Source organism: Callionymus lyra, chromosome 19 (genome assembly GCF_982586985.1).
Source record: "Callionymus lyra chromosome 19, fCalLyr1.hap1.1, whole genome shotgun sequence".
Lineage (NCBI taxonomy): Eukaryota > Metazoa > Chordata > Actinopteri > Syngnathiformes > Callionymidae > Callionymus > Callionymus lyra.
This window is the reverse complement of record NC_141836.1, coordinates 6,212,916-6,234,600: the sequence shown is the minus strand read 5'-3', so window position 1 is coordinate 6,234,600 and position 21,685 is coordinate 6,212,916. Positions and strand designations below refer to the sequence as shown.

General features: G+C 38.4%; 2 protein-coding genes across 6 annotated transcripts in view; both read left to right on the top strand.

Moving 5' to 3' along the window:
- The window catches only part of dennd2da (DENN/MADD domain containing 2Da), a 19,874-nt gene extending 4,985 nt beyond the window's left edge, over nt 1–14,889 (top strand). The window contains exons 1-13 of one of the 5 annotated variants that reach the window (XM_087781674.1): nt 1–182; nt 1,729–1,824; nt 1,969–2,144; nt 2,203–2,315; nt 5,347–5,416; nt 5,487–5,564; nt 8,976–9,116; nt 12,645–12,796; nt 12,871–13,042; nt 13,126–13,176; nt 14,200–14,281; nt 14,346–14,591; nt 14,649–14,889. The exon at nt 1–182 is cut by the window's left edge and continues 309 nt beyond it. In XM_087781674.1, the coding sequence (XP_087637800.1) occupies nt 119–182; nt 1,729–1,824; nt 1,969–2,144; nt 2,203–2,315; nt 5,347–5,416; nt 5,487–5,564; nt 8,976–9,116; nt 12,645–12,796; nt 12,871–13,042; nt 13,126–13,176; nt 14,200–14,281; nt 14,346–14,591; nt 14,649–14,713 (1,506 nt within the window). In that variant the 5' untranslated portion in view covers nt 1–118 and the 3' untranslated portion in view covers nt 14,714–14,889. The remainder of the gene's footprint in view (nt 183–1,728; nt 1,825–1,968; nt 2,145–2,202; nt 2,316–5,346; nt 5,417–5,486; nt 5,565–8,975; nt 9,117–12,644; nt 12,797–12,870; nt 13,043–13,125; nt 13,177–14,199; nt 14,282–14,345; nt 14,592–14,648) is intronic. The other 4 variants (XM_087781672.1, XM_087781671.1, XM_087781670.1 and 1 more) reach the window with 4 other exon arrangements.
- A 932-nt stretch (nt 14,890–15,821) lies between these two features.
- LOC148059153 (serine/threonine-protein kinase 38) lies at nt 15,822–21,406 on the top strand. The gene is made up of 14 exons (XM_087781977.1): nt 15,822–15,886; nt 17,179–17,316; nt 17,437–17,488; nt 17,859–17,981; nt 18,707–18,790; nt 18,858–18,981; nt 19,069–19,223; nt 19,933–20,044; nt 20,124–20,185; nt 20,456–20,573; nt 20,644–20,767; nt 20,834–20,929; nt 20,986–21,080; nt 21,137–21,406. Exons 2-14 carry the CDS (start codon nt 17,186–17,188, stop codon nt 21,268–21,270), a joined length of 1,410 nt encoding a protein of 469 aa, XP_087638103.1. The 5' UTR covers nt 15,822–15,886; nt 17,179–17,185; the 3' UTR covers nt 21,271–21,406.
- Nucleotides 21,407–21,685: the final 279 nt, after the last annotated feature.

Below are 21,685 nucleotides of genomic sequence, written 5' to 3'. Positions count from 1 at the left end.
AGGGACCGGGGGGGCAGAAGCACCAGCGGGCAGCAGGCGCAGGAATGAGACGACGAGCCGAGACTTCTCTGGGTTTAGCAGCTGAACGGAACCGGCTGACGGAACCATTCGGGACACGATGAGTGACGCGGTGACGAGGAGAAGGAAAGGACCGGCGGTTCCGGACCTGCAGGACAGATGGAGTGAGTCTCTCGTAAAATTAGAAAGTTATAAAGTTAAATAGACTGTTCGCCTCATAGTGGTTATTGTTAACCAACAGTTAAACTAGTCATTTATTTAACTCTTTAATAATAATAAAGTTAGTGGCTCAACCATTAGTTACTTACATAGTTGGTGGTGGTGCGTTCAAGGACTTCAACAGGTTGTTTATCCGGGGATTAGCAACTTTACATCGTGTTTCTTTTCAACTTCTCGACTTAATAACGTGAGGAAATACATTTGCAACTAAATAAAAGTTTGTTTTTTAATCTGCTGCGTATGTTTTTCATGTGAAAACAACTACTTTTTTTTTTTTCAACAGTCTGTTTACTGTGTAAACTCGGAGATGTGGTTTGACATTTATATGTTGGTTGGTTTCGTTTGGATGAGTTTGTAAATATAACTTTTCGACTGAAGCGAACGTTTTCTCGTGAGGTTTGTGTTCTGACACGTTCTGACGCTTCAGGGCAAGAAGCGGTTCGACAGGAGAGACGATCCTGTCTTTAAATAGTCTTCAGTCATGACGAGGAAACATTCAACACCAGCTTGTCTTTAACAATATTTTAAACCTGTATTATTGCTGAAATATGTGTATCATCTGTGTCTATTATTAATGCATTTTTAATGTCCATATTTGACATATAAAAGGTCAAGGTCAGGACAGTGTTTTTCTTTTTATTAATATTTATTTTTTTTTCAAATTATTGTATTTTTTAACAACTAAGTAAATGAAAACATGCTTGATTTAAATGGTTTACTGCGGTTAAAAGTATATTTCAATGTATTTTTAAGGAGATTATATCAGTGTGAATGGCTGTCAAAGCGCTTTGTGACCGTGGTCTAGAAAGGCGCTATATAAATAGAGATTATTATTATTATTATTATTATTATTATTTCATTTGTATTATCATTATAACTATCATCTTGTTCTTTCTCTTGATTTCTCTTTGTTCTTGTTCTTATTTTATTTTTGATTTATGTTTTATGAAAAATTGCTTTATTTGCTGTGGCTAGTTGGAAAAAAATAATTTAATATAATATTTAATAATCAATAAAGATCTACCTAACCTAATTATTATTATTAATGATAAATACATTAACATATTCATTTTAACTCTATTTTACCCTGTTTTAATTCAGACCAAAATGAAACAATTTTGAGTGGTAATGATAAATGAAAACGTTTTTAAAATGTATTTACTACTAGATTTATTTTTTAAAAGCATAATAAATATGCTTCAATGTGTATGGATTTTCAGGATCATTTTAATACAAATGAATGTGACTTTCTGTCGTTATGTTTTGTTTGTTGTGTCTTGCTTTCTGAAAAAATAAAAATAAAAATATAATCTTAAAACATATGTAACTTAATCATCATCATCTAAGATTGTAATATAATGAACCCCTCAGCTCTTTTAAGTACTATATACTGTATGTATATTTTCACTCATTTATTAACCAGGGTTTCCAACATGGCCGCTGTTGTCGAACTGGCTTTGCTTCCGTTTGTGACAGTGGTGTCTTTTCCAGGTGCCGTCCCGGGTCGTGACGACGATGGGGGGCGACCGGGTGCCCTCAAGAGGTTCAGCGCCATGTGGTCGTCCTTCCGCAGAGGCAAGAAAGACCGTGAGTCCTGAGACCGTTTTTCCAAAGAGTCGCTGAAAACGACTTTTCCTGCTGATCCTGCCGAAAGCCGATGTTGGAACTCAAAACACTCGGCGTTTCCTGCGTTGATAACTGGCTTATCTGCAGCTGCTCTTCTTCTTCCAGGAGGGAGGGACGCAGAACACCCGGAACCTCCGGGTCTGTCGGAGCCGGAGAGCAAGGCCCGGGCGCCGCGCTACGTCAGCGGTCAGTACTTCTTCGAGTACCTGGTGGTGGTCAGCCTGAAGAAGACTCAAGACGGCAGCAGTTATGAACCTCAGATCTCCTACCAGTTCCCGAAGGTACAGTGACGCCTGCTGTTCAAGATCGTCATGACAACTGTCATGTGTGTTCCTTCAGAGGGATGGGATGGCCAAGTACCAAAAGGAAGAGGAAGAGAAGACACTAAAGGCGATCACACTCTTTTGTTTTCCTGAAGGTGTCAACTGGGCTCCACTGACTGAATATCACAGGTAACGCACAGATACTGTACCATACATGTGTAGTATTGTCGAGTACTTGACTCTGGTGTTGCAGTATTTACAGACCGCATGACTCTTGACAAAGTCGTAACTGCTTTCATTTGTTTTCAAACTAAAATATGTCCAAACATCAGTTTTAAAAGCTGCTGGAGTCGACTGTATCCTCTCGTCCCCAGTCATCGTGGGGATCTCTGAGGGTTTCGTATTGTTCCTTTAGCTGCGGAGGACGTAATGACTGCTGCCATCTAGTGGCCCAACACTTAATTGCAACACAAAAATGAACAAATGCTTTGAATATTTCAACTGTAAATAAAAAACTATTTATATGAGTGTGTATCAGCAAGAATCACGATACAGGGGCAACGATACGATATATAGTGATACTGTAGTAACCAGTATATATGTGTAGTATTGTCGAGTACTTGACTCTGGTGTTGTAGTATTTACAGACCACATGACTCTTGACGAAGTCGTAACTGCTTTCATTTGTTTTGAAACCAAAATATGTCCAAACATCAGTTTTAAAAGCTGCTGGAGTCACTGTATCCTCTCGTCCTCAGTCATCGTGGGGATCTCTGAGGGTTTCGTATTGTTCCTTTAGCTGCGGAGGATGTAATGACTGCTGCCATCTAGTGGCCCAACGCTTAATTGCAACACCAAAATGAACAAATGCTTTGAATATTTCAAGTGTAAATAAAAAACTGAATTTATATGAGCGTGTATCAGCAAGAATCACGATACAGGGGCAACGATGCGATATATTGTGATACTGTAGTAACCAGTATATATTTGTAGTATTGTCGAGTACTTGACTCTGGTGTTGCAGTATTTACAGACCACATGACTCTTGACAAAGTCGTAGCTGCTTTCATTTGTTTTCAAACCAAAATATCTCTTAACATCAGCTTTAAAAGCTGCTGGAGTCACTGTATCCTCTCGTCCCCAGTCATCGTGGGGATCTCTGAGGGTTTCTTATTGTTCCTTTAGCTGCGGAGGACGTAATGACTGCTGCCATCTAGTGGCCCAACGCTTAATTGCAACACAAAAATGAACAAATGCTTTGAATATTTCAACTGTAAATAAAAAACTGTATTTATATGAGCGTGTATCAGCAAGAATCACGATACAGGGGCAACGATACTATATATATAGTGATACTGTAGTAACCAGTATATATGTGTAGTATTGTCGAGTACTTGACTCTGGTGTTGCAGTATTTACAGACCACATGACTCTTGAGAAAGTCGTAACTGCTTTCATTTGTTTTGAAACCAAAATATGTCCAAACATCAGTTTTAAAAGCTGCTGGAGTCACTCTATCCTCTCGTCCTCAGTCATCGTGGGGATCTCTGAGGGTTTCGTATTGTTCCTTTAGCTGCGGAGGATGTAATGACTGCTGCCATCTAGTGGCCCAACGCTTAATTGCAACACCAAAATGAACAAATGCTTTGAATATTTCAAGTGTAAATAAAAAACTGAATTTATATGAGCGTGTATCAGCAAGAATCACGATACAGGGGCAACGATGCGATATATTGTGATACTGTAGTAACCAGTATATATTTGTAGTATTGTCGAGTACTTGACTCTGGTGTTGCAGTATTTACAGACCACATGACTCTTGACAAAGTCGTAGCTGCTTTCATTTGTTTTCAAACCAAAATATGTCCAAACATCAGTTTTAAAAGCTGCTGGAGTCGACTGTATCCTCTCGTCCCCAGTCATCGTGGGGATCTCTGAGGGTTTCGTATTGTTCCTTTAGCTGCGGAGGACATAATGACTGCTGCCATCTAGTGGCCCAACACTTAATTGCAACACAAAAATGAACAAATGCTTTGAATATTTCAACTGTAAATAAAAAACTATTTATATGAGTGTGTATCAGCAAGAATCACGATACAGGGGCAACGATACGATATATAGTGATACTGTAGTAACCAGTATATATGTGTAGTATTGTCGAGTACTTGACTCTGGTGTTGTAGTATTTACAGACCACATGACTCTTGACAAAGTCGTAGCTGCTTTCATTTGTTTTCAAACCAAAATATGTCCAAACATCAGTTTTAAAAGCTGCTGGAGTCGACTGTATCCTCTCGTCCCCAGTCATCGTGGGGATCTCTGAGGGTTTCGTATTGTTCCTTTAGCTGCGGAGGACATAATGACTGCTGCCATCTAGTGGCCCAACACTTAATTGCAACACAAAAATGAACAAATGCTTTGAATATTTCAACTGTAAATAAAAAACTATTTATATGAGTGTGTATCAGCAAGAATCACGATACAGGGGCAACGATACGATATATAGTGATACTGTAGTAACCAGTATATATGTGTAGTATTGTCGAGTACTTGACTCTGGTGTTGTAGTATTTACAGACCACATGACTCTTGACGAAGTCGTAGCTGCTTTCATTTGTTTTGAAACCAAAATATGTCCAAACATCAGTTTTAAAAGCTGCTGGAGTCACTGTATCCTCTCGTCCTCAGTCATCGTGGGGATCTCTGAGGGTTTCGTATTGTTCCTTTAGCTGCGGAGGATGTAATGACTGCTGCCATCTAGTGGCCCAACGCTTAATTGCAACACCAAAATGAACAAATGCTTTGAATATTTCAAGTGTAAATAAAAAAACTGTATTTATATGAGTGTGTATCAGCAAGAATCACGATACACGTAGTAACCAGTATATATTTGTAGTATTGTCCAGTACTTGACTCTGGTGTTGTAGTATTTACAGACCACATGACTCTTGACAAAGTCGTAGCTGCTTTCATTTGTTTTCAAACCAAAATATGTCCAAACATCAGCTTTAAAAGCTGCTGTATCCTCTCATCCTCAGTCATAAAGGGAACTCATTGGATTTCATTGTTCCTGTAGCTGCAGAGTAAACAATGTCTGCTGCCATCTAGCGGCCGGAAGTTTAATTGCAGCACAAAAAAAAATAAACAGACTGACTTTATTAAAAAATTGTTAATTTAATCTATTTATATCTGACGCCTGTTTATCTTCATTCATTCTCAGCGAGACCTTCTCGTTCGTGTTGACGGAGATCGACGGCAGCAGACGAAACGGATACTGCAGGCGACTCCTGGTGAGTGTGTGTCTCACGAGCGAGTGTGAGGAAGCCTGGGGTGACCTTGAGTGTATCTTCTGACCTGCAGCCTGGAGGCAAAGGAGCTCGTCCGCCCGAGGCCTACTGCATCATCAGCAGCCTCGCCTGTTTCGGCTTGTTCTCCGAGGTGAGTCCACGTCTCTGTAGCCTTGAGTCCAGGAATTTGTTCATCGTTGTGTAGTTTTTGTCGTGGAGAAAAACTTCAATGCAGACTTCGTGGGTGATTTTTGGAAGTTTGCTTCACAGACAAACTTAACAAAGATATTTGTTTTCTCTGTCGGAGATTAAGATAAAATAAGAAACACAGATTAATAATGTCTAATATTGTGAAGAGACTTCCTATCATGACAAAACTGAGCTCAAAGAACGCTGAAACACATTTACAAACGCATGAATCACATTTACAAACGCATTAAGCACATTTACAAATGCATTAAGCACATTTACACACTCAAGGATCAAATTTACACACTAATTAAACACATTTACAAACGCATTAAGCACATTTACACACTCAAGGATCAAATTTACACACTAATTAAACACATTTACAAACGCATTATGCACATTTACACACTCAAGGATCAAATTTACACACTAATTAAACACATTTACAAACGCATTAAGCACATTTACACACTCAAGGATCAAATTTACACACTAATTAAACACATTTACAAACGCATTAAGCACATTTACACACTCAAGGATCAAATTTACACACTATTTAAACACATTTACAAACGCATTAAGCACATTTACACACTCATGAATCAAATTTACATACTCATTAATGACATTTATAAACACATTGAACACATTAACAAATGCATTAAACACATTTGAAAACTCATGAATCAAATTTACACACTCATTAAACACATTTACAAACGCATTAAGCACATTTACAAACGCATTAAACACGTGTACAAACTCATGAATCAAATTTACACACTCATTATCACATTTACAAACGCATTAAGCACATTTACACACTCAAGGATCAAATTTACACACTATTTAAACACATTTACAAACGCATTAAGCACATTTACACACTCATGAATCAAATTTACATACTCATTAATGACATTTATAAACACATTGAACACATTAACAAATGCATTAAACACATTTGAAAACTCATGAATCAAATTTACACACTCATTAAACACATTTACAAACGCATTAAGCACATTTACAAACGCATTAAACACGTGTACAAACTCATGAATCAAATTTACACACTCATTATCACATTTACAAACGCATTAAGCACATTTACACACTCAAGGATCAAATTTACACACTAATTAAACACATTTACAAACGCATTAAACACGTGTACAAACTCATGAATCAAATTTACACACTCATTAATGACATTTATAAACACATTGAACACATTAACAAATGCATTAAACACATTTAAATACTCCTGAATCAAATTTACACACTCATTAAACACATTTACAAACGCATTAAACACGTGTACAAACTCATGAATCAAATTTACACACTCATTAAACACATTTACAAACGCATTAAGCACATTTACAAACGCATTAAACACGTGTACAAACTCATGAATCAAATTTACACACTCATTAAACACATTTACAAACTAATACTTCAAATTTAAACACTCATTAAACACATTTACAAACTCATTAAACACGTTTAGAAACTAATGAATCAAATTTAAACACTCATTAAACACTTTTACAAACTCAGTAAACACATTTACAAACTCAGTAAACACATTTACAAACTCATTAAAACACATTTACAAACCAATTAATCAAATCCACAAACTATTTAAACACATTTACAAACTCATTAAAACACATTTACAAACCAATGAATCAAATCCACAAACTATTTAAACACATTTACAAACTCATTAAAACACATTTACAAACCAATGAATCAAATCCACAAACTATTTAAACACATTTACAAACTCATTAAAACACATTTACAAACCAATGAATCAAATCCACAAACTATTTAAACACATTTACAAACTCATTAAAACACATTTACAAACCAATGAATCAAATCCACAAACTATTTAAACACATTTACAAACTCATTAAAACACATTTACAAACCAATGAATCAAATCCACAAACTATTTAAACACATTTACTAACTCATTAAAACACATTTACAAACCAATGAATCAAATCCACAAACTATTTAAACACATTTACAAACTCATTAAAACACATTTACAAACCAATGAATCAAATCCACAAACTATTTAAACACATTTACAAACTCATTAAAACACATTTACAAACCAATGAATCAAATCCACAAACTATTTAAACACACTTACAAACTCATTAAAACACATTTACAAACCAATGAATCAAATCCACAAACTATTTAAACACATTTACAAACTCATTAAAACACATTTACAAACCAATGAATCAAATCCACAAACTATTTAAACACATTTACAAACTCATTAAAACACATTTACAAACCAATGAATCAAATCCACAAACTATTTAAACACATTTACAAACTCATTAAAACACATTTACAAACCAATGAATCAAATCCACAAACTATTTAAACACATTTACTAACTCATTAAAACACATTTACAAACCAATGAATCAAATCCACAAACTATTTAAACACATTTACAAACTCATTAAAACACATTTACAAACCAATGAATCAAATCCACAAACTATTAAAACACATTTACAAACCAATGAATCGAATCCACAAACTCATTAAAACACATTTACAAACTCATTAAAACACATTTACAAACCAATGAATCAAATCCACAAACTATTTAAACACATTTACAAACTCATTAAAACACATTTACAAACCAATGAATCAAATCCACAAACTATTTAAACACATTTACAAACTCATTAAAACATATTTACAAACCAATGAATCAAATCCACAAACTCATTAAAACACATTTACAAACTCATTTAAACACATTTACAAGACTCCCTTGTCAAACGCTAAATGGTAAATGTGTCTGACCCTCGAACAAAATTGCTAAAAGTCTTAGAACAAAACTGTCCAAACTGTCCCTCATGAAGTCAGTAAAACTATGTTTTTATTTTTCACTTTAATTCTACTTTTCATTAGAAGATCAATTCTAAATATTACTTTAAATTAAATTATTTAAAATATTTATTTTTATATACTTTTATGTTCTGCTTATAGTTTAAGCAAATAAAATGTGTATATATAGAGAGAGAGAGCAAATTTCTAAGGGCAGAAATCCAATTATTACAAGTACTATTATTGCACTTTCCTTTATCTGGGGTCAAAGGCCGCTCACACGTGCCCACCCTGCTCCTAACCATTGGCTCAGCAGATGAACCCCAACAAGGTCTGACTCACGCTCTCATCTCCTTTTAAGTTGAACTGCTACCGTCGAGCAGAAGAACCATGTGACCACAGATTTAAGAGCTTGCCGACGATGGAATATTATGATTCATTGTTCGCAGGAATGTGTCCGTCACGATTTTTCTTTTTTGCGAAACAGATCTTCGACGAGGTGGAGAAGCGGCGGCAGATCTCCATGGCGATGATCTACCCGTTCATGCAGAAGCTGCGGGAGGCTTCGTTCCCCGCTCCAGGAAACACAGTGGAGATTAAGAGCTTCATTCCTGAGTCGGGCACCGAGGTCAGAGTCCAACCACTTCTACGGGTTCTTTCACTCACAGAGCGGCTTGTTGGGAAGGTTGTCGGTTCTCTGGGGGGGTTGGGAAGAGGTTCTAGTCGTCGACTGGGAACATTGAGGTCACATCACTTGTGCACCAGTTGAACTGGCGCCTTCATGTAGGTGCTACAATTTATCTTATCTTATTTTAACCTTTGATCCGCCTCAGCTCTTGGGAAAATATCAAACCTCTGGGTTGATAATTATCTACAGAACGGTTGATCAAGTCCTTCATTAACCCTTCGTTTAAACTACAGCAACTCCAGGAGGTTTTTTTTTTTCATCTAAAGTCGTGAAGAACCAACACTTACATCGGACATCCCGGTTCAATAACTGCTGAACTATTGGAACGACGAACACAACCTCAAGCGATTTATGAAATCAAGTGCGCGAAAAATCAAGTTGTAGTAATGAGTTCACTGAGAGGAGGCGAGACAATGAAAAAAGCACATTTGGAGAGTATTTAGTTAGAAAAAGTATTTGTTTTTCAAGTTTTTTCCCATCAAAAATCAATATTAGACAATTTCAAGACCTACTAGAGCAGCTGAAACTCACTTAAAAAGAAAACAATACAGATCCAGAAGTAAACATTTGAAAGTATAATATACATTTTGTGTAAAAAGTATTTCAATATTTAAATTCTCTGGTGCTTATTCGTGTCATTTCCAGAGTTCTGGCCATTTATGAAGTTGAGAAACATGGTTTAACTGTTAAAATGCAGTCAAAAACTCACATTAAAGATGAATAACTGCCAGATATTGAGAATGTTTCTCTTAACAGTGACACAAACTCTCACTTATATGACCTTTTTTTTATCGCAGTCTAAATCCATTAAAGTGTAAATTTCCTTTTTTTTATGAGGTCAGTCTCCATCTGCTGAGACGGTTAATGACTGACCGGTTGCTATAGCGACGATTATAATCATTCATACCAGGAAAGAAACAATGTAAACTACGACGAGTTAAGTCCTGAAGACAAAGAATAATATTTAGAAGGTAAAAATGAATAATTAATGAGCGAAGATGATGTTTGGTGTCGTCCAATCACGTGACTGTTTGGTTTGCAAGTCATGGGTTGGAACGGATTAAGTTCCTCCACCTGTCAGACCTGTTCTTTTGTTGACTTCTGCTTTTGATCTTTACACACACACAATCACAGTAGGTGCGCACACACACACACACACGCCCACACACCCGGTGAGCAAACATGTAAAGGAGTAAACTTCCCGGTAAAACCTTTAATGGTGGATGAAACTATCATCTTTGAACCTGCAACACTGTCTTTAGGTCATTTTTTTTCAATGGCTACATATGTTGAATTTTTTTTATTTAATTGTATTTAAAGTGTTGAATGTTAAGGATTGAATAATGCTACACAAAAGAAGAAAAACCGGTTCAATGAGCGACAGTTAAAAGTTCCTTTTAAGAGGCAGAAACCTGGAGCAGAACCAGACTCGACAAAGTGTGAAACTTTTATTAGTTCAATTTTATAAAACACTTTATGACAGTAAATATGAGTATAAATATGCTTTAACTTGATTCTTAATTTTAGCATCATTTTGGGACTTTCTCAGATTGATGAAAAACACAACTTGATGAATTACAACTTTTTTTATATCTCAATTGTCATGGTTTTTATTCAGTAAAAATGAGTAAACTGTGCATTTAACGCTCTCGCGAGACACTTCAGTAACTGGTTAAGTTAGATTCGGTCCCAGGACGTGAAGTTTGACACGTGATTTACAACAACAGAGGAAAAAAAAGTGAAAAAATCCCTCAAATATTGAGTATTTAAACAACGCTTTTACTCAAAGTGACTCTCAAACCTCAACAACAACTATTAGGAGTCACTGCACTTTAAGCAACGACCTCGGAAAAAGGAAAGACCTGCAACCGGTAATTTAACACTTTCGACTCAGTCGTCGTGCGGCTGAAGGAAGTCACACTTGTGACTTCCATCTTCCAGGGAAACCTGTGTGGTGGGTGTGTCTCAGTGTGTCTCGCTGTGTCTCGCTGTGTCTCGCTGTGTCTCAACCTGTTCCTCGTTACCTAACGCTTCCTCGCGGTCGTAACCCGACACTGTGAGGCTGTGTTTCAACAGCTCGCAGTCATCTCAAGTATTCTCCGCTGTGCTGGACCTCACCCTGAAGATGATCCACTTTTGTAATATAGTATAGTAAAACACTCAGAGAGCGCAGACCTCCCCCAAGCTGCTCCGTTGAAGCAATATTGTGGGGTTTTTTGTATTATTGCGCAACATTTTATTTTATTTTTATATACAGTAAAATTACATTTTTTAGCTTTTGACATATAATTCACAGTAATAATAACTTAAAAACATTTTTTTTAAATATTTCAAATGGCTTTTTCAGTAATAAAATAATAAATAAGCTGTAAATATACACAAACAAAAATTAAAAGCTCTACTTTTAACTAAACAGTCACATGATCTGTTATAAAATATGCTTTATTTTTCGATAAAAATAAGAAATTATCAACGTTACTTTGTGTTTCCTGTGTCTTAAAATTGCCAGCGTTGTAAACGCAACACATGAATTTATTGTGGTGGAATTATAGAATATAAAAATGAAATGACCCGAATGAAAACGAAAGCAATTAATGGAGTAAAACATAATACATTTAAATAAAACAAGAGACATTACCATAAAATGGCATATAAATAAAAAAAATGAAAAATTTAAATGCATTTAATTTAAGTTATTATTGTTATTTAATAATATTACAGATTTTTCATGTATAAATAAATAGGTGAGCAGTAAAATATAGAGAAAAAATATAAAAAGCTCTACATTTGTTTAAACTTGATCAAAGAGTATTGTCTACAGTGTTTTTGTTATTATTTATTCATTTTTTTATATATTCAAGTTTCACCAGTGTGGGACAAATAAAGAAATATCTTATCTAATAGAGGGAAAAGTATCATTAAGAAGCATTTAATCATCCAAAATGGCTCATGAATAAAATAATAATAATAATAGGCTTCAAATATGCTTTCTTTTTCAATAAAAATGATCGAAAATAATTTGTTTTCTGTGCCATGTGCCAACTGTTATTGTAAACACACCAATTTTTGTTTTGTCGGCATTATAGAATAAGAAAAATTAATATTACAAATAAAATAAAAAGGGATTCATTAAAAAAACACAATAAATCAAGAGCCATAGAGTACTTCATATAAAAAAGATTGAATTAAACAATCAAAAAGATGCAAACATTGGATTCAGAAATGGTTCAAATAAATCCTCAGCAGTTGTAGATCTGATCCTCATCGGTCGTCTCTTGAATACGACTCACTAGAAATAGGATTAACACACAAAATAAGCGATAGAAAAATGGAACCAACCACCCTTTGTTAGAGGAATTTAAAAATGACAATAAAAAATAAATGTATTATTATTATTATTATGTTTGATATCATGTTTAAATTAAGAAACTGGCAACATTGTGTGATTAAAAGAACTTCTTCTGTCAGAAGATCATTCGGCTGACGAGGCCTCTGGACTCGTGGCTGGAACACGTCAACTTCTCGGTGCTCTTCAGCTGCCTCACGGACGAGGAGGTCTTGACGGTGTTTGCTGCTGCCGTCCTGGAGAGGAGGATCATCTTCGTCGCAGAGGAGCTTGGGTGAGCTGCTGCTGCTACACACACACACACACACACACACACTCATGCTCACACACTCACTCTCTCTCTCCCAGCACTTTATCTCAGGTGATCCACGCAGTCGCCGCCCTGCTCTACCCGTTCACCTGGCAGCACACCTTTATCTCCATAGTGCCACGAATCCTCATCGACGTGGTGAGCGCGCCCACCCCCTACCTGCTGGGGGTGCAGAAGTGCCTGGTGGACCAGGTCACCGACCAGTACGACGTGAGTCCTCCTCGACAAATCGAATGTATGTCATGATGTGCGATTCGTAAAGTCGTGTTTTTGTGCGTTTGAACGTGCGGCAGCTGCTGCTGGTGGATCTGTCTGAAGACAATAAGAAAACCTTCATGGTCACGGTAGGTGGTCTTGAACCCTCACGGTCTACTGAAGGTGTTTTGTTGGACTTTAGGGGTCAAACTGTGTTACTGTCGCTTCATTTCAACCTCAAATCATGTGTTCGTTAGATATTATTTAAACGCTTTTAACAAACACTGTTAGGGCTGATCACCCTTGAAAGTCTCTAAATAACAATGACTTGTGTGACACCAGGTGTGTTTTAAAGTCGCCGAACAAAAATTCATGAATCTAAATACTTCAGAATCTTAAAGGTCGACTAATGACCAACTCTCCTGACTCACTCGTTTCAAATATTAAAGTCTTTCTCTCCAAGATGCATTAAGTCCTTCATCAAGACCATGTTTTGAATTTATAAAGTTGCTCTGAAATCTGGGCGAACGAGAGGTTACGAGAGTCCATTTTGAAGTAATAATAATGGCTTCACTCCTCCTCCATCCAGCCGTAATCACGCCCCGCTTTGTTTATACAATGAGTCCCTTGGAGATGGAGACTTAACAGATTGATGACAGTCTTCTTAGTACAATAACTGCTGATCAATAATCAAGAATCAATAAAATTCCAACATTTTCTGATAGTTTTCTAAAGATGCATGTAATCAGAAATCGGCAGCTGCAGCGATGAGTTCACTGAGAAGGAGTTGGACTGTTAATCAAGTTAGAAATTCATCCAAAAGTTATTTAATTTCATTAAATAATTATAATAATACTTGTAATAATTTATAGAAGGTTAGTTGCACTTTTATGAGTGAGAGACTGACCAGTATAACTGCATGTATTTAAACTATATTATATTAAAATGTAATATATTTATTAAAAATAATAGAAGAAAATCTTTAACTCTGTTTATTTTTTTACACTTTTACTTCCAATAAAACCCCAAATATATCATTTTACTCTTGTTTAATTTGAGTTTTTATATATCGGAGTGAAGGATTTTCTTACTTTCACTATAAATAATAAGTTTTAATACGATGTTATATATTGAACTGATTGATATATTGAATCTAAAAAAATCCACTTCAGATCGGGGACGAGGAATCTATTCTGCCTCCGAAACTACACAACGAAATCCTTCAGGCTCTGAGTGACCGACGAAAAGCTACAAGTAGGTTTTTTTTGTTCTTCCTAAGATGAGAAGAATCAGAGCGATGAGCGTGTTTGTTTCGCAGCACCAGAGGAGCTGAACCGGGTGGTGTCCGAGGCGTTCCTGCATTTCTTCGTGAGGACGGTCGGCCACTACATGTCCTACGTGAAACCCGGTCCTCGGGGGGGCGACAGGGTGTTCGAGAAGAGGAGTTTCTACAAGGCCATCGAGTCCAAGACGACGCGACACTTCGTGAAGAAGTTCATGCAGACGCAGATGTTCGACCTGTTCATCCAGGACGTGGAGCAGCAGCAGGCGGGACCACAGCAAGGTGACCTCTCTCCCACGTGTTGACCCTCAACTCTGGATCACATCTGTGTCGTTGCAGGAATCTTCCACAAGAAGATCCTGGAGTACCAGAAGAAGAAAAATGAGAAGGCGAGGAAACATTAGCGGAATATGTTGTGTGTTTTTGAGGTTTTATTTCTGCTGTTTGTCTGTTTTTTTTAATCGTGTAATTTTATTGTTGGACTTAATGTTTGGCTCTTTTGCTGCTACTGTGCGAGATACTGTCGTTAATTTGTCACCAATGAGAATAATTTCAAATAAATACATGTTTTAAATCAGAACTCCTTGATTATTTATAGCCTGCGTTAAAATGCAAAAATATAAGGGAATACTTATGGAGAAAAAAATGTTGCTGTGAAGCAAAAATCTGAATTAAAAATAATAATAATAAAAATAAAACATGTGATTCAGGAAATGTAAAGTGACTTAATGTGTAGTTGAGAAAATAGTTATTTTTAAACTATTGGCAATGTCGGAATTGGGGGTAAAATGTATGTTATATTATTCAAGGACCTATATATATTTTTTTTAAACATCTTTTTATTTATTTTCAGATATTTAGAAATATATTTTGACACACACACAAAATAAAAAATAAAATAAAAGGTAGAATACAAAAACAAAGAAAGATTCCACCCTCCACCCCCGTAGAAAAAAGGACCTATATTTTGATTATATAATTAATTTAATTTAATTAAAAATGAAGGAAAATACCACTAAAGTATGAGGGATTCATATTTACAAACCCACAAAAATTGTGTAACTCACAGCAGTTCGAACAGAAGTGTTTATTGCTTTTTGGAAACATTTTGAGAAATATTTAACATTTTTCTAAGAGTTCAACCTGCTGTGCAAATGTTCGCCACTTCAGATCCAAAGTCAAATAAAAAGCTAGGCTGTTTAGATCTGCCTCAGTGTGCGCATGACAACACAGAATACAACCATCAATCTCTTGACAGATAAACCTTGGATGAACTCCAGTGTGTGAAGATCTAGTCCAGACCAAAGCAACAGATCTTCTTCAGACTCTCACTCCCTGATTCTTAGTCTGTTTTTTTTTGCTGTTTTTCCATGTTGTGACATCAAAACACGACAGAGTTTAATACTTTTAAGGCGTGTACTAAGAACTACTGAGTGTCTTGGTCAATACTTGGAATGTTGAGAGTGGACGCGCTTCCTAGTTCGGCCGCTAGTGGTCGTTAGGCGTTTGGAAGTTACCGTGACGCGAGTGAGATCAGTGGTAGAAGAAGACGACTCGACACCGCACCTTTGACCAAGGTAAGCGAACAAAGAGCGACTTAACCTCCGTCATAAAGCTCTTTTCACCACCGGTCGTGTTTAGTGACGACGGGTGGGCGCCGTCGAAGCGTATTTAAACAGATTCGACCACTTCTGGCGACATTTATAGCACAAACTTCCAACTCCACCTCAGCAAGTACGTGGCTAACAGCGTCGAGCTAACTTTCGATTAGCCACTGTTTAAACTATTAACGCTGACAAATGTTGCCAGACTTCAATAAAATGTCTCCCAAAAACTACTGTGATTTCCTTTACTGCGTTTGTGGTGAGAACGAGTCGTCGCTTGGACTCGAACCGAACTTGACGTAGTCAGGAACTTTTTTTGTGAGCTACACTGTGTTAGCAGTTGACGTTTGTTTACGACCCACGAACAACACGAACCACTGGCGTGACAAGTCGTCGATAAATGTCACACATTCCACGATAAATCCATCCGATGTCTCGACTGTCACGGCGGGAAGTTGTGGAAGGAAGTTGTTAACTTTTATTTGTTACGTTTTGTATTTACACGTAATAATTCTTTCTGGAAATATTCAGAAGCAAACATTCAAACTAGTTATAGTTGTGATATCACGAAGAGTTTTTCTTAAACAACGAATCTTGTTGATAAAATGTAAAAAGAATGCAAACTTATTATTATTTCCTGCAAAAGAAGGAAATGGAAGATCGTTCTTCTCTGTCCATCTGGGCTAGAAATGTAGATGTCGACATAATAAACCAAAGAAAATGAACAATAATAAAAGTAGTCGCTTGAGAATACTGTCCAAAAAATTGTTCTACAATTTAGAAATCATGACAATATTATTATATATTATATTATTTCATTGCATATGTAGTAACTTGGTTTGTTTTTCTTCGGTTTAACCTCCATGCCATGATGGTTAAAGCACTCGTCTGACTTCTAAAAGACCTGTGATGTTGAAAAAAAGACGGTTGGATTAAAGTGTAGAAGGACCATGAAGCTCTGAAAGTCTTGTTTCATTTAATTTGAAATGCAAAGTGTGTCCTGGCCTCATTCATCTAATCGTCCACCAGCGCCGCGGGGGGGAAACTTTCCCATTTTAAATCAGATCATACACACATATCTGTTGATGGCAACTTGTCTGTTCTGTGGTTTAAAAAAAATAATTTAAATGAACCACATGAAGATAAAATGACCTCGTCATGGCATTTCTATTGCTCCTCACGTGAAGTCAGAAAGGGTTTTGCTTCACTGAGGGTGTAGAAGTGGACTAAGCTCAGTTAATTCCATGACACTGCTCCTCATCCAGGCACAGCATGGCGATGACTGGCCAGAGCTCCTGTTCCTCGATGAGTAACCACACCAAGGAGCGGGTCACCATGGCCAAGATGACCCTGGAGAACTTCTACAGCAACCTGATCGCGCAGCACGAGGAGCGAGAGATGAGGTGATGACATGTTCCGAGTTGAATATGAAGCAATTAATCAGACTTTTATACAAAATAAAAGGAAATTATTTTGCATGCTTTAGCTTCAACGCAAGTCAAACGATTTTTCTTTTATCTCAGACAACAAAAACTGGAGAAAGTGATGGACCAGGAAGGCCTGGCCGATGAGGAGGTGAGACCCACACACACACACTGACTGCAAACACACACAGAAAAACACATGTTGTGCAAACATTTGCTGTTTTACATCCTGTTTCTCTGTTTTACATCATGTGGAGATGAAATAGTTCCACATTTTCTTCCATAAAAGGTCATCGAGTCTCGATGTGTTGTGAAAATTTTAGACTCAGTAAAATGATGAGGTTTATTTAGTTATTTTTATATCATGTGTGATGTTAAAACATGAAGTGTTGGACAGAAAATAACAACTTCTTTTATTTAGAGCGATCGAACTCTCGTGAATCCACCTTCAAACTTCCACTTAAATAATCTGCTAATAATAATTTTAACTACTTTTTTTAATCGAACCGTGTTTGTTCCAGAAACGTATCCGACGTTCTCAACACGCGAGGAAAGAGACGGAGTTCTTGCGCCTGAAACGCACTCGGCTGGGGTTGGAAGACTTCGAGTCGTTGAAGGTGATTGGTCGAGGCGCTTTCGGAGAGGTACGTCCGCCTCACTCTTTATTAAACGCTGAATTGATGACGTTTGTATACTTTTTGTACGTATTTGTAGATGTGAAAACGATCTGGATGATGATAAATATATTTTTGCTATCTTGTTATTTTAGTCACACACTTATTAAGAGCCTTTTTAACCTTTAATATGCAGTTTTTCTGTAAGTATATAAATTAGTTGTTGCACTTTTGATTGAATTTTAATCATATTCAAGGTTTGGTTTCAGCGATTAATCTGATTGATCACAATTATTACATTTAAAATGTAATACTTTTATTTTTGTAGCTGTATGTTTTGATCGCATGGTTACTCAGTTTCTTATTTTATTATTATAAATGTAATTTTCGTGCTATTTGTCATTTAATGTAACAACAGGTTTTTGTTTACATATTGTTTTGTTGTGATTATATAATATAGATTTTATATTTTTTAATCTTTGTTATTAATTGTGAGTAAAATATAAATTTAAATAATCGTGATCATAATCAGTGATGGTCTGATGAAGCTTCATGAAGCAGTGTCATTATCTTCAGAGTCCACTAGATGGCGTCGCTGCACTATTTCCCTTTGTTTTGAACAGCTGTTCTAATGAAACATCACATCATTATGACCTCTGACCTCTTAACAACATGACACTGCTTCATGAAGCTTCATCAGACCGTCACTATCTTCCTAAAGAGACGGAACATAAACATTTAAATTTTATCTTCAGGTGCGTCTGGTCCAGAAGAAAGACACCGGCCACGTCTACGCCATGAAGATCCTCCGTAAGGCCGACATGCTGGAGAAGGAGCAGGTGAGTCCGAGCTCCGCCCCCGCGGCACCTGCGGCTCTTTGATGACTCGGCGACTCTTGTCCGTCAGGTCGGCCACATCCGTGCCGAGCGCGACATCCTGGTGGAGGCCGACAGTCTCTGGGTGGTCAAGATGTTCTACAGCTTCCAGGACAAGATGAACCTTTACCTCATCATGGAGTTCCTCCCTGGAGGTCTGCGCTCTCGGAGTTCCTTCGTGGTTCTTGTTAGACCAGGATGAGACGCTTGAAGGTCCTGAGTTTTGTCCTCTTGGCTGGCAGGAGACATGATGACCCTCCTGATGAAGAAGGACACTCTGACGGAGGAGGCCACGCAGTTCTACATCGCAGAGACGGTGCTGGCCATCGACTCCATCCACCAGCTGGGCTTCATCCACAGAGACATCAAACCAGACAACCTGCTGCTGGACTCCAGAGTGAGCAGATGACCTTCTTCTTCCTCCTTCTGTTCTTCTTTTTCTTCTTTTCTTTTTTCTCTTCCTTTTCTCCTTCTTTTTCTTCTTTTCTTCTTCTCTTTCTTTTTCTTCTTCCTCTTCTTCCTTTTTTTTCTTTTTCCTCCTATCCTTATTCTTATGCTTTTTCTTCTTCCTCCTTTTATTCTTCCTCTTTTTCTAATTCATTTTCTTCTTCTTTCTCCTTTTCTTCTTCTTTTTCTTCTTCTTCCTCCTTTTTTCTTCCTACTTTTCTTCTTCTTAATCTTCCTCTTCTTCTTTGTCGTCTTCCTCTTCTTTTTCTTCTTTTTCCCCCTTTCCTTATTATTATGCTTTTTCTTCCTCCTTTTCTTCTTCCTCCCTTTCTTTTTCTTCTTCATTTTCTTTTTCTTCCTCTTTTTCTTCTTAATCTTCCTCTTCTTCTTTATCGTCTTCCTCTTCTTTTTCCTCTTCCTAATTTTCTTCTTTCTCCTTTCCTTCTTCTTCCTCCTTTTTTCTTCCTCATTTTCTTCTTCTTAATCCTCTTCGTCTTTATTGTCTTCCTCTTCTTTTTCCTCCTCTTTTTCTTCTTCCTCATTTTCTTCTTCTTAATCCTCTTCGTCTTTATTGTCTTCCTCTTCTTTTTCCTCCTCTTTTTCTTCTTCCTCATTTTCTTCTTCTTCCTCCCGGAGGATTCATTTTCCTTTCGCTTCAGGGTCACGTGAAGCTGTCGGACTTCGGCCTGTGCACGGGTCTGAAGCGAGCTCACCGGACCGACTTCTACAAGAACCTGAACCACAGTATACCCAGTGACCTCAGCAAGCAAAGTCAGGAAACCTTTCACTTCTTCAGAAACTGTTGAAAAGAAGCTTCAGGGACGTGTTGTTGACCCTGTTCTGCTCACAGCCTTTCAGAACATGAACTCCAAGAGGAAAGCAGAGACGTGGAAGAGAAACCGGAGGCAGCTGGTGAGACACGGTTTCTAATGTATTCACTTCAGTGACGTTTTTACTTCTTTTGTTGAATCAGATGTTGATTCTGTTCCTGCTTTGTCTTCCTTAAACAAAGTTTGTCTTGTGGTTCTGACCTCTTTCCAGTCACGCGAACATAATGAAAAATACAAATAAATGCAAAAATAATTGTTTGTTCATGATTTGCCTTTGACCTCATGAGGGCCACATAAGTAGAGTCAAAAGGCGGTTAGTTAGATCCAGAATAAAGACTTGCTTGTGTCTCAGGCTTTCTCCACTGTGGGAACTCCGGACTACATCGCCCCCGAGGTCTTCATGCAGAACGGCTACAACAAGTTGTGCGACTGGTGGAGTCTCGGCGTCATCATGTACGAGATGCTGATCGGTGAGAGACGCGGTGTTGAGCCCTGCAGGTCACATGACCCTGACCCCGACTCTCCTCCTCCTCCTCCCAGGTTATCCTCCGTTCTGCTCCGAGACGCCTCAGGAGACGTACAGGAAGGTGATGAACTGGCGCGAGACTCTGACGTTCCCTCCAGAAGTGCCCATATCGGAGAAGGCCAAAGACCTGATCCTCAGGTGAACGACGAGGTCCAGGTTTTTGGGTTCTTGGTCCGGAGACTGAAGGTCCGTGTGTGTGTGCAGGTTCTGCTGCGAGGAGGAGCACCGGGTCGGCGCCGCCGGCGTCGAGGAAATCAAATCCAATCAGTTCTTCGAGGGCGTGGACTACGACCACATCAGGTGAGGACTCTCTGGGCTCCATCCCGGTCCCACGCTGACGTTCTCGTCTCCTGCAGAGAAAGACCCGCCGCCATCCCCATCGAGATCAAGAGCATCGACGACACCTCGCACTTCGACGAGTTCCCCGACTCCGACATCCTCACGCCCACAGGTGAGCCCTCGCCCCGAGGTTTTTTTCCCCGGCAGCTGATCCGTGTGTCCCCGCAGTCGCCCAGGTGTCCAACCACACCGAGGACCTGAAGAACAAGGACTGGGTTTTCATCAACTACACCTACAAGCGCTTCGAGGGTCTCACCGCCCGAGGGGCCATCCCGTCCTACATGAAGTCCGGGAAGAGATGAAGACGGCCCGCCGGGACCGGACCATCCCGAAGCCCATCCCGAGCGTCGAGGGGTCCCACCTCCACCTTCTGTCTCCGCTGCCTTCTGAGCTGCTTCTCAGCCCGCCCGGGTCCACCTCCTCTCATGGGACTTCACCACCAGCGCCGTCCCTGCAGGGACCTTCTCAAGTGCTGCTAGCTTCTCCCGACGCCACAGAACCAAAGAGTCAGCCGACGTCTCTGCAGACCCTTCGAGCGAACATTCGACCCGCGCGTGTTTGTTACACTCGCCGGCGCCACCTGCACCTTAACTGCTGCATGTGCGGGTCGGACGCTCGCTGTCCAGTCCGGTCGCTTCGTATTTAATCACGTGTAAATTATTCCGATTCCCTCTGAAGGCTTTATTCTTTCACTCTCGGCACGAACGACGGATCTGC

Coding starts and splice junctions, on each gene's coding strand:
- LOC148059153 (XM_087781977.1), top strand. CDS start 17,186: ATGGCGATGACTGGCCAGAGCTCCTGTTCCTCGATGAGTAACCACACC. Junction 18,791..18,857: donor ACATGCTGGAGAAGGAGCAG/GTGAGTCCGAGC, acceptor CTTGTCCGTCAG/GTCGGCCACATCCGTGCCGA. Junction 20,574..20,643: donor CATGTACGAGATGCTGATCG/GTGAGAGACGCG, acceptor TCCTCCTCCCAG/GTTATCCTCCGTTCTGCTCC.